Source organism: Cetorhinus maximus, chromosome 16, assembly GCF_964194155.1.
Source record: "Cetorhinus maximus chromosome 16, sCetMax3.hap1.1, whole genome shotgun sequence".
Taxonomy (NCBI): domain Eukaryota; kingdom Metazoa; phylum Chordata; class Chondrichthyes; order Lamniformes; family Cetorhinidae; genus Cetorhinus; species Cetorhinus maximus.
The window spans coordinates 13,530,574-13,543,788 of NC_135894.1; the positions used below are offsets into that span (position 1 = coordinate 13,530,574).

At 43.5% G+C, this 13,215-nt stretch overlaps 1 protein-coding gene across 4 annotated transcripts in view; it reads left to right on the forward strand.

Annotated features, from left to right (window-relative positions):
• The first annotated feature begins 389 nt into the window (after positions 1 to 389).
• LOC144691363 (uncharacterized) overlaps positions 390 to 13,215 on the forward strand; it is a 65,788-nt gene continuing 52,962 nt past the window's right edge. Inside the window, exons 1-3 of one of the 4 annotated variants that reach the window (XM_078559386.1) lie at positions 729 to 818; positions 11,995 to 12,108; positions 12,922 to 13,077. In XM_078559386.1, the coding sequence (XP_078415512.1) occupies positions 12,984 to 13,077 (94 nt within the window). In that variant the 5' untranslated portion in view covers positions 729 to 818; positions 11,995 to 12,108; positions 12,922 to 12,983. Of the gene's footprint in view, positions 819 to 11,994; positions 12,109 to 12,921; positions 13,078 to 13,215 lie in introns of all 4 variants that reach the window. The other 3 variants (XR_013579111.1, XM_078559384.1, XM_078559385.1) reach the window with 3 other exon arrangements.

Consider the following 13,215-nt stretch of genomic DNA (forward strand, 5'->3'; position numbering starts at 1 on the left):
AACGTTGACTGATTTCTTCTCCGCCGATGCTGCCAGACCTGCTGAGTTTTTCCAGGTAATTCTGTTTTGGTTTTGGATTTCCAGCATCCGCAGTAGCTTTTTGTTTTTATCTCTAGTCCAGGTCGCAATGCGAGCTAATTTCGGCAATTTAAGACCTGCTGCCGTGGAAAGGGACTCAGATCATCTTGTGCCCACATAGAATACACATATTCAAGCTCAGGTTCAATAAGCTGCAGCTTCCAAATATTTGAGTTATATTTGTTGGCACCACAAACGCTGTAAACGTTGGCGGCACCTTATCTGTAAGAAAGATCTGCGAACGCAATAATGCACTAACGTTGATATAATTCAGTGACATTAGTGCAATATAAAACATATCAAATTCACATATCGCTGACATCACTCAGCAACGGGTGTATTGTAATGATTACTAAGCGGCGACCTTTGCTCCAAGCGTTTCTTTGCAGTAGATGAGTTGTTGATTACTAGCGAGCACTTGGAGCATGAGCAGCGCTTTATACAGGTCGCTGCGTTTCTCACTCCTGGGGGGGCTCGGTTTGCTCTCAGCCCGTCAGATGCTGCCGGTTGTGGGGAGTTAACGGCTGCGCAGTGTTGCCTTCGCGTCCGCGTCGCTTGTCATTGGACGGAGTGTACAAAGGGTTTTTTTTTTGGGGTGGGGGGGGGGGGGTGTGGGTTGAGTGTCTCTCTTCCGTTAAAGCGCCATTCGAGCGGCGTCTGGAAAAGGACGGGAAACAGCACCCGGGGAGAAACTGTGCAACCAGCCCGTCCGACCAAACTCACCATGTCGGCCACAAACGGTAAGGACATTGGTAAATTCTCCCCCTTAATTCTTTTCCCTATTGCCAATAGTGGCTCGCTGTGCTCAGCGCACTCTGGGGGACAGTCTATTTGCATCTGTCTCTACGTTCAGTCCAACATGAGAGGAGCCCGGAAACGGTTAAAGGGCGTTTTCTCATCATCTCGGACGCAAACGCTCAGCGCTGGAGCTGGTGCTTGGAGGAGGGGAGGGGGGGGGAAGCCCCGGCGTCCCGCCCACGCGGGCCTCTGATTGGAGGCGCCGGCGCCGCCGCGTTCCATTTCCGAACGTTGGCACCGTTCGAACGTTCGGGACTGGTCGGGTTCCAAGTCGATCATTGTGACGTCACGGCGCTTGGTGGCCCTCACGCGAATGGAAACAATTGGAAATGTAACAATGTCGCCGGCGCGCGCTCCCCTTTCCGCTGCGGCCATCCATTCAAACCCTGACAGCGTTTGGACACCTCTCGCAGTCACTTTGTATTGTCAGCCTCGGCCCCGTCAGTACCGGGAATCTCCCTCGGTGCATTGACCCCCCCCTTCCCCACTTAGAGATAACATTGCGATTACACTTGCATTTTTGTGTGTGTGGTCAAATAGGTGCGTTTATTTTCCCCGCACTCTGTCGGCGTCCCGATCCATTGCCTGCCCCATGATCTTTGCAGCACAGCCACATCTTCGAAGGTTTAATATAAAAAAACAATGTGATGTCGTTTGCTTCAACGGAAAGGTAGATGCGTAATTCACATTTCATCAACTGAATAGGAGCATTCCTACAACATCGTCAGCTAGAAGCGGAAATGGTGGTTTTCTTTTATATATTCCACCGTTCTCCTTTAGAAGCGATTCTTTCGTTTTCTGAATTAGCATAATTAGATTTTCTTTTCCACATGCGAAGATACATGCAGAATAAATCTTCAGGAGTTATTCATGATATAGGATCTTCGTTGCGTTTCTTATTTGCAACTGCGCCTAGAATTGAAAACCGACTCGACTGATCATCAACAAATCGAACCTGTATAACTGGTAAATTCAAAATCATTACCCTTATTCCTGCAATATAGGTGTCCCTACGTAGAGAAACCTGCCTGTTGACGGCAAGCGTTTTGGGATGACCTGAGGTTGTGAAAGGTGCTTTCCACTTTTCTAGTTTGTTTTTCTCCTTTGTCTTTTCATCATTCGCCCCATTCTAATCTCTTTACAGTACTACAACTCTCAACAATCCACAAACTGTAATTTCCCCAGACTGGCCTTTGTGAATGCCACCTATCCCCCCACACATTGTACCCATCCCCTTGCCCTGCAATTGGCAGCTGCCTTCCTTAAACCCCATTTCTTTAATCAGGGGTTTTCTTTGCCCTTTGGCTCAGGGTCTCTTTTAATAGCACCTCTGGGAAATGCCTCACGATATTGTTGCTACATTTAAGATGCCCTATGAATGCAAGTAGCTGTGGGCTTACTCAATGAAGCTCGTGTCTCCTCAATTCAGGCCAAGGGGGAGGGGGGAGCAAACAGTGTTTGAAATACTGGCTGTGGCTCTCCTGAATGGCACCTAGTTCTCTGACGAGGGCAGTAATAATTGCTCCAGTTTCTGGTAAAACTTGGGGGTCACTGACCAACTACTATGTATGCCCGGAGTCAGACTCCTCAATCCTAATGGGATGGGGGTATTGGGAGCCATGTTGCAAGCAGGGTAGGGTTCTAAACAATCTTTCATGGTGCTGTTGTCTTCTGTGACAGTAATACCTCTATTGAGGGTAGGCTTTCCCAGTATTGTTATTTCCATATGTCAGTAAAGCCAATAGGATGCAGATAGTCCTTTACTGGCACTGAGGTCCAGCCAGTTAGACCGAATTCCCTGAGATTCCAGAATTCTCAGATGGCACCCAAGTGACCATATGTACATTCAGCCATTGATGAAGAGAGTAAGTCAATGAGAAATAATATACCCTCTAATATGCTGCACACCATCATGCACATGAATACTTGTTCCCCTGGTGTTGCGGTAGTGTGATCAAGGCCTTGGATTTCCTGAAACAGCATAATTTACATCCATTGGCAAGTTATGCCAAAATTTCCAAAGAATCTTACCAGCACACACCAGGAGGTAAATGCAGGCAATAAAACAACAGCAGTGGAAATCAGTATTAACAATCAGGGCCTGAGTAAAAACCAAATATTGGCCATATTCTTTCTGTTACATCCATGAGGCTCACCTCAAATCCATGTCTGGCCTGTATGATGCCCTGACATATGCTTTTGGCTCAAAGCCACTTTTCTGTCTTGGCTTTTTATGCTATAATTGTGACTGCGATTGGCAAACCCAGCACAAAATTGGAAGTAGTTCAGAAAGCTGACAGGGCCAGGTATAGGATGAGGAAGTAATTATCTTCCCCTCTATTCCACTACCTGAACTGATCCATTTCTCCACTGAATACTATCACCAAGACTATCTATTTCCACATCCGTAACATCGCCTGACTTTTCCCCTGTCTCAGCTCATTCACTGCTGAACCCTCATTCGTGCCTTTGTCACCTCTCGACTCATCTATTCCAATGCACCCCTGGCTGGTTTCCCACATTCTACCCACCATAAACTTGAGGTCATGTAGAACTCTGTGCTTTAACTCGCAGCAAGTCCCATTCCCTCATCACCCCTGTGCCCACTGACCTACACTGGCTCCTGGTCAAGCAATGTCCTGATTTTAAAATTCTCATCCTTGTATTCGAATCCTTCCATGGCCTCGCCCCTCCCTATCTCTGTAATCTCCTTCAGCTCTACAACCCTCTGAGGTATCTGTGCTCCTCTAATTCTCTACAGCAAATAATTGGGAAAGCTAATAGAATGTTATAATTTATTGTGAGGGGAATTGATTACAAAAGTAGGGAGGTTATGCTTCAGTTGTACAGGGCATTGGTGAGACCACATCTGGAGTACTGTGTACAGTATTGGTCTCCTTGTTTAAGGAAAGATGTAAATGTGCTAGAAGCAGTTCAGAGAAGATTTACTAGACTAATACCAGGAATGGGCAGGTTGTCTTATGAGGAAAGGTTGGACAGGTTAGGCTTGTATCCACTGGAATTTAGAAGAGTAAGAGGCGACTTGATCGAAACCTTTTAGATCCTGAGGGGTCTTGATAGGGTGGATGTGGAGAGGATGTTTCCTCTTGTGGGAGAATCTAGAACTATGGGTCAATGTTTAAAAAGAAGGGAAACAAAAACAAAAATACCTGGAAAAACTCAGCAGGTCTGGCAGCATCTGCGGAGAGGAACACAGTTAACGTTTCGAGTCTGTATGACTCTTCAACAGAACTAAGTAAAAGAAAAGTTTTTTTTTACTTAGTTCTGTTGAAGGGTCATTCGGACTCGAAACATTAACTGTGTTCCTCTCCGCAGATGCTGCCAGACCTGCTGAGTTTTTCCAGGTATTTTTGTTTTTGTTTTGGATTTCCATCATCCGCAGTATTTTGCTTTTAAAAAGAAGGGGTTGCTCATTTAAGACAGATGATAATTTTTTTTGTCTTGAGGGTTGTGAGTCTTTGGAACTCTCCCTCAAAAGGTGGTGGAAGCAGAGTCTTTGAATATTTTTAAGGCAGAGCTAGATAGATTCTTGATTAACAACAGGTGGAAGGTTATAGGGGTAGACAGGAATGTGGGGTTGAGAAAACAATCAGATCAGCCATGATCTTATTGAATTCTTGCCCTGATGCATCCCCAATCTTATTTGCTCCACCATTGGTAGCCATGCCTTCAGTTGCCTTGGCCCAAAGCTCTGGATTACCCTACCTATCCCTCTTTCTCTCTCTACCTCTCCTTTAAGACACTCTTATAAAGCTATCTCTTTGACCAAGCTTTTGGCTTGGTGTTATACTTGGTTTTATAATGCTGCTGTGAAGCGCCTTGAGACATTTCATCATGTTAAAGGTGCTATATAAATATAAGTTGTTGTTGAGTTAATTCCACACTCAGCTCTGTAGAAGGTTCCTCCTTCAGTACTACCAAACCCCAAGGACCCTGCTTCAAGTGCCTTGAACACATCTGCATTGCTGCCAAACCATGGAAACCTCCACCAGAACAACCAAATCCCAGACTGTCAACTGCTAGGCTTCCAGACTCCACGTTCTCACCATTTCCCACCCAGCTTGATAAACTATAGGTCCACACACCCAGTGCTACCAAACCTACTATCCTTTCCCCAGATACGAAGAAGGAACTTGCATTTATATATTGCCTATCACATCCTTACAGGAAACATTTTTTTTGAAGTAGTTTCAGTACTGTTAGGAACATAGGAACAGGAGAAGGCTATTCTGCCCGTCAAGCCTGCTCCACCATTCAATACGATCATGGCTGATCGAACACTTCAATGCCTTTTACCCGCACTATCCCCATAATCTTTTACATTATTGTTAATCAGAAATCTGTCAATCTCTACCTTAAACATACTCAATGACTGAGCTTCCACGGTCCTCTGGGGTGGAGAATCCCAAAGATTCACAACCCTCTTAGTAAAGAAATTTCTCCTCATCTCAGTCCTAAGTGGCTTCCCCCTTATTTTGAAATTGTGTCCCCTGGTTCTAGACTCCTAACCAGGGGAAATATCTTACCTGCATCTACCCTGTCTATTCCTTTAGGCATTTTGTAGGTTTCAATGAGATCACCTCTCATTCTTCGAAACTCTAGAGAATACAAGCCCAGTTTCCCCAATCTCTCTTCATAAGACAGTCCCCCCATCCCTGGAACAAGTCTGGTGAACCTTCATTGCACCCCCTCTATGGCAACAATATCATTCTTGAGGTAAGGGGACCAAAACTGCACACACTACTTTATTTTGTACTCTGATGTGGCAGCCAATTTGTCCGCAGCAAGGTTCTACAAACAAAAAAAAACTCAATATTGCGGAGAAAATGGCGCTGAGATAGAAGATCAGCCTTGATCTAGTTGAATGGTGGAGCAGGTATGAGGGGCCGAATGGCCTACTCCTCCTCCTATTTCTTATGATCTTACTTAGCCACTGCAAATCCATGGTCCTGATCGATGTTGTGCCAAAATACTATGTTATAAAGCAGTACATTCTCCAGCACACTGAGCACTTCATTATGTATAATTTATTTCCTTCATTATGTATAATTTATTTCCCGAATTATGTATTTTTACGCAATTTTAAGTGCCACTTTTGCAATTTATTGATTTGAAATTTCATGTTCAGAAAATAGCAATAAATCGCAACAGAACAGAATTGGAACGTACAAATTAACACATAGCAATCAGCAATTTACAGAAAATAATTTATAGTGTGAAATCACATCAAATAAATTTTGAAAATCTTTTTTTAACAATCTTTCTTAGCTGAGAAACTTACTACTGGAGATTAAGTTTTAAAAATGAATAATAAAATTTGCAACAAAAAGTTAGATATATGTAAGCCATGCGTTCCACCCGGGGCATCTACCTTTCTGAGGATTAATGTTCTTCCCAAATTTAAGGATGGTCTTCCCAAATCTAAGCCCGTAAGTTGCTGAGACAAGTGCAACACCCAGCACGCACCTATGCCTCCAGTTCCCAGCATGGCACGGTCTGACTGGGGAAAAAAACCTCCAGCATTCATCAGATGATACTCTGCAGATAATCTGTACAACTCCTGAAATATAAAAACAGACAGGCTATAACAGTAATTGTGAAATATTAACAGAAAACGACGAAAGTACTCGGCAGGTCTGGCAATGTCAATGGAGAAGGAAATTGTATTGTGCCTCTTGTAACACTTAAGTATGAATGTGCTTGTAATTATGTGACCATTCCTGAGATCATTTTAATCAGGGTGGCTATTTAAAGAATTAAAGCTAGCTGGCCAAATTGCCTTCTGGCTGTCAGACTGAATTGATGTGTACCTACTTAGCAATAAAAATTGAGTGTAAAAAATCTACCTCAACATAATAAATGAGCCCTTGCCAACCTTGAATTCCTGCAGTGCAAAAGTGCTTTAAACAGTTCAAGAGATTGGGGAGGGTTCAAAAGTATAGAATGGTAAAGAGAATACATTAGATTCAGGAACAGTAGCATTGGCTTTTAAGTGGATTTATTTTATTCCAAAATCTATATTTGTACAGGTACAATTTCATGTTTTATTTATTACAATTTGCATCAGTGCTTGTTTCGTAACCATCTGACTATTTTCCAATTATGTCTTCAGATGATGCAGTGCTACAACAGAGCTCCAGAAGTATTATGGTTGCCCTGTACTTTTCTCCTTTTCCCAGGCAGCACCATGTGCGTTGAACAACCTTAATTAGGGGGCTTGTTATCTTCAGAAATCTTTAAACGCAGTGAAGACAAGCCAATGCATGCCATAGCACCTATTAACTAGCTGTTTAAGTTAGCAACATGATTGCCTTCATTAACAAAGATGTTCCAGTGAGTTGTACAAGACTGATTCTCGTGCATTCATTTAAACAATTGCATTTGATTGGATCTTTGAAGCTCAGAAGCAGCTAAATGGGCAATGCCTCAAACAAGAAGCTTTAGCAACATGAAGCTGCCATCATCTTTTTCAAAGATGAACGCGATTCAGCATAGTCTTCAACTCCTTCGTAATCCAGAAGCCAATAGAGCTCTCTCAATAATTCGATTTTATCAATGAAAACATGTTTTTAAATCCCTTTTATTATTTCCTTAGAAATCTTCCAGATAGGTAATGATTTTTGCAAATTTATCTGCATTTATTGGGATCCAATTTTTCTTATTCATGCTTTCACCCTTTATGATGATAAAGAGAAAAACTCAAAAATCTGAGGTTCTCAGTGTAAATTAAATGACTTTAGTTTTCTGTGTAGTCAGAATTTCACAGGAATTTGTGCATTGTAGCGGTTGCACACTCTTTTAGAATAAGTCAAGTGGATATTGCATTAAATTGGTCTTTCTGTCCTTTTCTCCCCCACCTATATGATTGATATGCTACAGGTAAAGCAGAAGATAGAATAACAAAGTACTGTCTTGTGCCAGCATAAATTTGTAACACAAAATGTGCCCCAAATGTGTTTTTGCAAGAAGTAAATTTGACCTTAGCCCAGTGAGTGAATTGCTGCACTCATGCTGTTTTTAAACGTAGTAAACAGAGTTATCCATTTGTGTGTTGATGATTAATTGCTGAAGGATTTCATTAAAGGTTGTGCCAGCTAAACACCCTCCCAAAAGCTCCAACAAAAACAGGCATTTTCAAAATAATAAGCCAATTTTAAAAATACAGATTTTTATCTTGTACAAAAGCACACTATGATGCAGTGGGTTAAGCCACTATTGACCCTTCATTTCTGGCATCTCACTCAAATTCAGCCCAATCCAACTTGTAACTGAAGTCTCCTCCACAAAAAACTATCTTGGACAATGTCAGACTAGAGGTTAATATGTAAGATATGTAAAATGTTACAGCACAGAGAAACAGGTCATTTGGCCTGTCAATTCAATGCCTTTTCCACATGAGCCATTCAGTCTAATCCCATCCTCCTGGCCACTTCACGATTCTTTTTATACTCCTCATTTAACAAACCACCATCTACTTCTCTTTTTAAACCAGTTTACAGACTATGCTTCAATAATAGAATTTGAAACAGTATCTGTACCTTATGTTGCAACTCGTGTCAAAATATTCAGATTCAGAGATGTTATGCTGTTTTGTTATTGCCCAATGCCCTAGTATTAAATTTACAACGTTTTGTGGAAGTTGCCCTAAGCAGCATGTGACTGCTAGTACGGAGGCAAGAAGCAAGGTTGATTCTGGTTGTCAGGGACTTTAGATTATGAATAAGATTAGAAAATCTGCCGCTTGTTTCTTTGGAAGGAGGAGATTTTGAATTAAGAGTGTCATAATTGACTAGTTTCATGGTTTATATTAATATTTTAGAGGCAACTTTTGGTTTTGGGGAGATTAAATTTGTACGGGTACGGTAGTTAAACGGATTTTAGAAATCGCCAGATCAGCTCAAATAATGCCAATTGAGAGAATAGCCTATGTTTAATTAATAAAGCCAGGGTTGTAAGTGACAAAATTTAAAACAATGGGTGACCCACCTCTCAGCTTGGTGGGGACAGGAGGCCCACAGCTATTTCAATATGGGATTTAAATTATTGATGTAGTGCCCAGATTAAAGAAGCCAAAAACACATTTGTAATCAAGGGGATTTCTCAGTGGAGCCAGCAAGTCTGAAAAAGGGGCCATTAACTGCATTAGATGTAAATTATTCATGTGAATCCCAGAATCAAAGGGTTGCTTGGAAGGTAAAAGATAAATTAATTTAAATTTCTGTTTGGAACAACTCAGGTATGTCATGTTGCCGTGGAGATAGGTTGCAGGGGACTGTGCTTTTTTGTGGGTTTTATCTGGGTGTTTTTCTCCAAGCAGTTCAGCTTGGAGAAGCCAAAAGGTTTGGACTTGGAGCTGGAAGCAACCAAGTTGGTGTTTTAAGCCCTGAGATCAGAAGGCAAAGGGAAATAAATTGCCAAGAGCTGTGGAACAGCTGTGCACCAGGAGAAATAGTGCTATTAGAAACCAGAGGTATTTCTAATTTTCTGTTTAAGTCACTGTGCAGGGATTATAAGTGAAGTTCAGGCTTGGGCTGAAAAGCTCCAGACTTTACAAGGCAGCTGTGGAAAAGTTTGGAGTTGGTCGCAAGAAAGTGGATAATCTTCAAAAACCTGATAACTGGCCAGAGCAAAGTCTGAGTAAAGTCATAGTGGGACAGGGACGGTTCAGTTGAGGATTTTAGTCTGAAGTTTATCATTGTGTTTCATTGTGCTGTTTGATGTATAAGTAATCGCCAAAGACGGTGTTTATTTAGTAGTGTTTGCTTTACTTGATCCTTGTACAGTAAAATTCATTTTGTTTTAAATGGTGGAACCTTGTGACTTCATTCTTTCAGTAAATAGCAGGGATTTTGAATTTCTCTTTAAACGTTAACTGTCTCTATGGGGATCAAAACAAGAATCTGAAGGGAACTAGAAAAATTTGAACTATTCACTCTGTTTAAAGGATTCAATTACTAGGGGACACAGCTGTTTTTAAAAAAAAAAAATAGTGAGTTAGGAGTGACAAAGCAACACAGACCATAAAAAGTAGAATATATAGCTGGGTTCAAGAGCTAATTAGATGTCTTTCTAGAGAGAGGGAATTAACAGTGTGGTGGAAAGAGCTAATATTTCAAGACACATGGGTAGTTATATATTTGGGTGGCAGTGTTTCCCACCCTGCCACCTGAAGACTCGACGAGGAATGCATCCCCACTGATGTCGGCTTCACCGCAGCCATTTAATACTCTGAGCATTAATTGCCCCTCAGGGGGAAGTCCTGCCTCAGAGAGCTGTTAGAGCTGTTGGGCCAATCTGATCGCCACCGGGAGTGGTGGCCACTGCTGGGACCATAAGCAATCCCCAGATTCTAGGCCCCAGAGCCAGGGTGCTGGTAATTGTGGCCCAGGGGCTGGGGGTCTTGATGGAGGTGGGGATAGGGGGGAGTGGAGAGAACAGCCAGAGGTGAGAGGAGGATCTTGGACCACCTGTCCAATGTGGAAAAAGACCAGTGACAGAGGCCCCTCCCACCACGCTTCCTGAGCCAGGTGACCTGCTGGGGTTCTTCATGCCCCTCCCTCCCTCCATCATCCCTGACCTTCTCCCACTGGCCCCAATATTGTGGCCTGGCAGGAAGTGGCTATTAATTGGCCGCTTAAGGGCAAACTGTCCTAGGCCTCGCCCACCCCAGTAAAACTGCGGACAGGTCCGAGGGGGGTGGGCACCGGGAAGGTCACCTAGGGAATTTTACAGGTTCCCCCACCTGCAAAGGCCACTTACAAACAATGACAAATAGTTAAATACCCTCTGGTCCAACCATCCTATCTCATGTAACTGTGGTACCTTGTTATAGCACAAAACCAATGCACTTTCCAGCTCATCTGGAGCCAGGAGCTGGATTTTCGCCATTGAGGCAGGAAGCTCGAGTCATAACATTTCCCGATTCGCAGACCTGTCTCCGTATAATGGACCCCACATGCACTATTTTCACTTTGGGGAAGCAGGGGGCGGGGTCAAATCAGGCTACCAACCCCGGAAGCAATTCTGTATGCCCACTCTGTCCACTATATAGCAGGTCTTAAAATGCACTTACAAAAACAACCATTATGGTATCCATAACAAGCTTTGTCTCACTTCACACCTCTTCATCTTGATCAAATAAACGAAGACATTGAAAGAAACTGTTCAAAGAAAGAATAACTTATTGTAACCTCATAAAGATGTCAATCAAAGCAAACACTCTACTTCAGCCTGTGGAAATAGACTCCCTGCTGAATTAATCCATTGGTGAGTTTTGGAGCTCAGCCAAACAATCGTAATAGGGCCATCTGGAGAAATGGAATTTGACTATTTTTTTCTGTTGATACAGTTCCAAGCACTGTTTTGAATGCATAATAGCACATTCCCCAATGGGAAAACTACTCTAATGCATTTCAACGCTTTCACAACGCTGAGCCCTATTTTCAGTCACTGCAGTTACAATACAGCATCTAACTTTTGAACCTGAAAGAACAGATTTTTAAAAAAAAAATTTTAAAGCCTGTCAATTGAATTCCAGGAGCGCATGACTTTTTCTCGTGTTCTCCACTTGGTATTTGGGATTCCCCGTGGCTTATAACTCCGAGGTGCCATGAACCATGCATTCTTATAGAAAGGGCTGGACTCCACAAAAATTCTGGGGGTTGGGAGGAGGCGGGCTGGACCCATCTGGCCTTGCAGTGGAGCCAGCAAGGGCAGGAGTGCTGGGTGCAGGTGGGCTACCCGCACCCTGTCCAGCGCCTGCAAAAATTGCCAGAAATGGAAATGGGGGCCAGAATCTCAGAACCAGGTGCCGTCCACCATTTTTAAAAGGTTTCTGACTGGTGAAAACCCGGGCCCATATATCCAATGGCTGAAAGTGACCTAATCAAAAGTAGAATTGAGCAATGAGTAACCAGCGGAAAACCAAGTGATTAAGTCAGCAGATTTTTTTTATCAAAGGCGGAGATTGTTAAACTAGCAACAGACCATGGCAGCCTGAACTTCCTCAGAGTGGCACTCAGCACCTGATTGCCACTCCATTCCTAGTTTCTAACCTGATTTTTTTTCTATCCTGTCCTGCCCGACCTTCCAACTCAGGCCAGGAGAGATCTGGGCAGTGCAGTGCATCCCCAGGGCCTAGCATCAAGGGCAGCTCAGTCAAAGAGAAGGAGGCCACACCCCTTTTTTAGGAACCTACCTGCTGTAAACTAGGTATGTTTACCTGGAAAGTGGGGTGGGGGGTGGGTTCTGCCTGGGCTGGGCCTGGGTGGGGGTAGGAGATGTTCGGGTTGGGCTGGGCTGGGCCTGGAACAGGAACGGGGAGAGGGGAGCTTCGGGTTGGGCTGGGCTGGGCCTGAGGGGGGCTTTGGTCTGGGCTAGGCTCAGGGAGGGTGGGCGGGTGCTTTGGGTCTGGCAGGGGGAGGGGGGCTGGTTTTGGGTCAGGCTGGGCCTAGGGGGTGCGGGTAGTGGGAGGGGGGCTTCGGGCTGGGTTGGGTCTGGGGCGGGCTGGGCTGGGACTGGGGGTTCCTGGCTGGACCTGGGTGGGGGTGGGGAAACTGGTCAGGCAGGGCCAGGCCTCGGGGGTGGGGGGTGGGTCGGGCCGAGTTGGGTCTTGGGGGTTGGGGGAGTTAGTTTTCTATCCATTTTACTACAACAACTGAAGACCTAAAGAAATGTTACTGTCATTTAGTTCAATGTCCTGGGAGGAGTGCCTTGCATCCTTATTTGAAGTACAACTTTTGACCTAGCTTTCTATCAAAGGAATTTTCCATTTAGAGCGGTTCAAGGCATTCTAAGTTGAACAGGAAAGGGTTGGCACAAAGCCTGTCAGCCTGAAGTACGCACTTCATGTACATGTTTATTATAGGCACAGTGGTAAGAATCTTGCCAATTTAGTTTTTGAACTAAGTTCCTGGATTCTGTAAACATAGTGTATTGTACAGAAACAAATGCAACGATTTAAAATAGTTGTCACAGCACACTGTTCCGTCTTTATTGGTAGTGTGTTTTTTTACTTTGCTGCAGATTCATACCTTAGGGTTAAAGTGGAAGATGATGCAGAAGCTGTGATATTTAATGGAGCCGAAATGGTGGACATTCAGAACGGTTCATCGTCCCTTACTACTGAAGATCAGTCACAAGCAAACAACCAAAAAAGATATCTAGCTGCTGTAGTTTATGGTAAATAAAAATGTTGATTTACAATCATGGCTTTAATGCTAAAAATTGTTCCTCTTTGTTATAAGAGGAATACATTCTTTGATAGTGCCATATTTACAAGAACCTAAGAAAAAGCCACTTACAGTCACAGTCATAGAA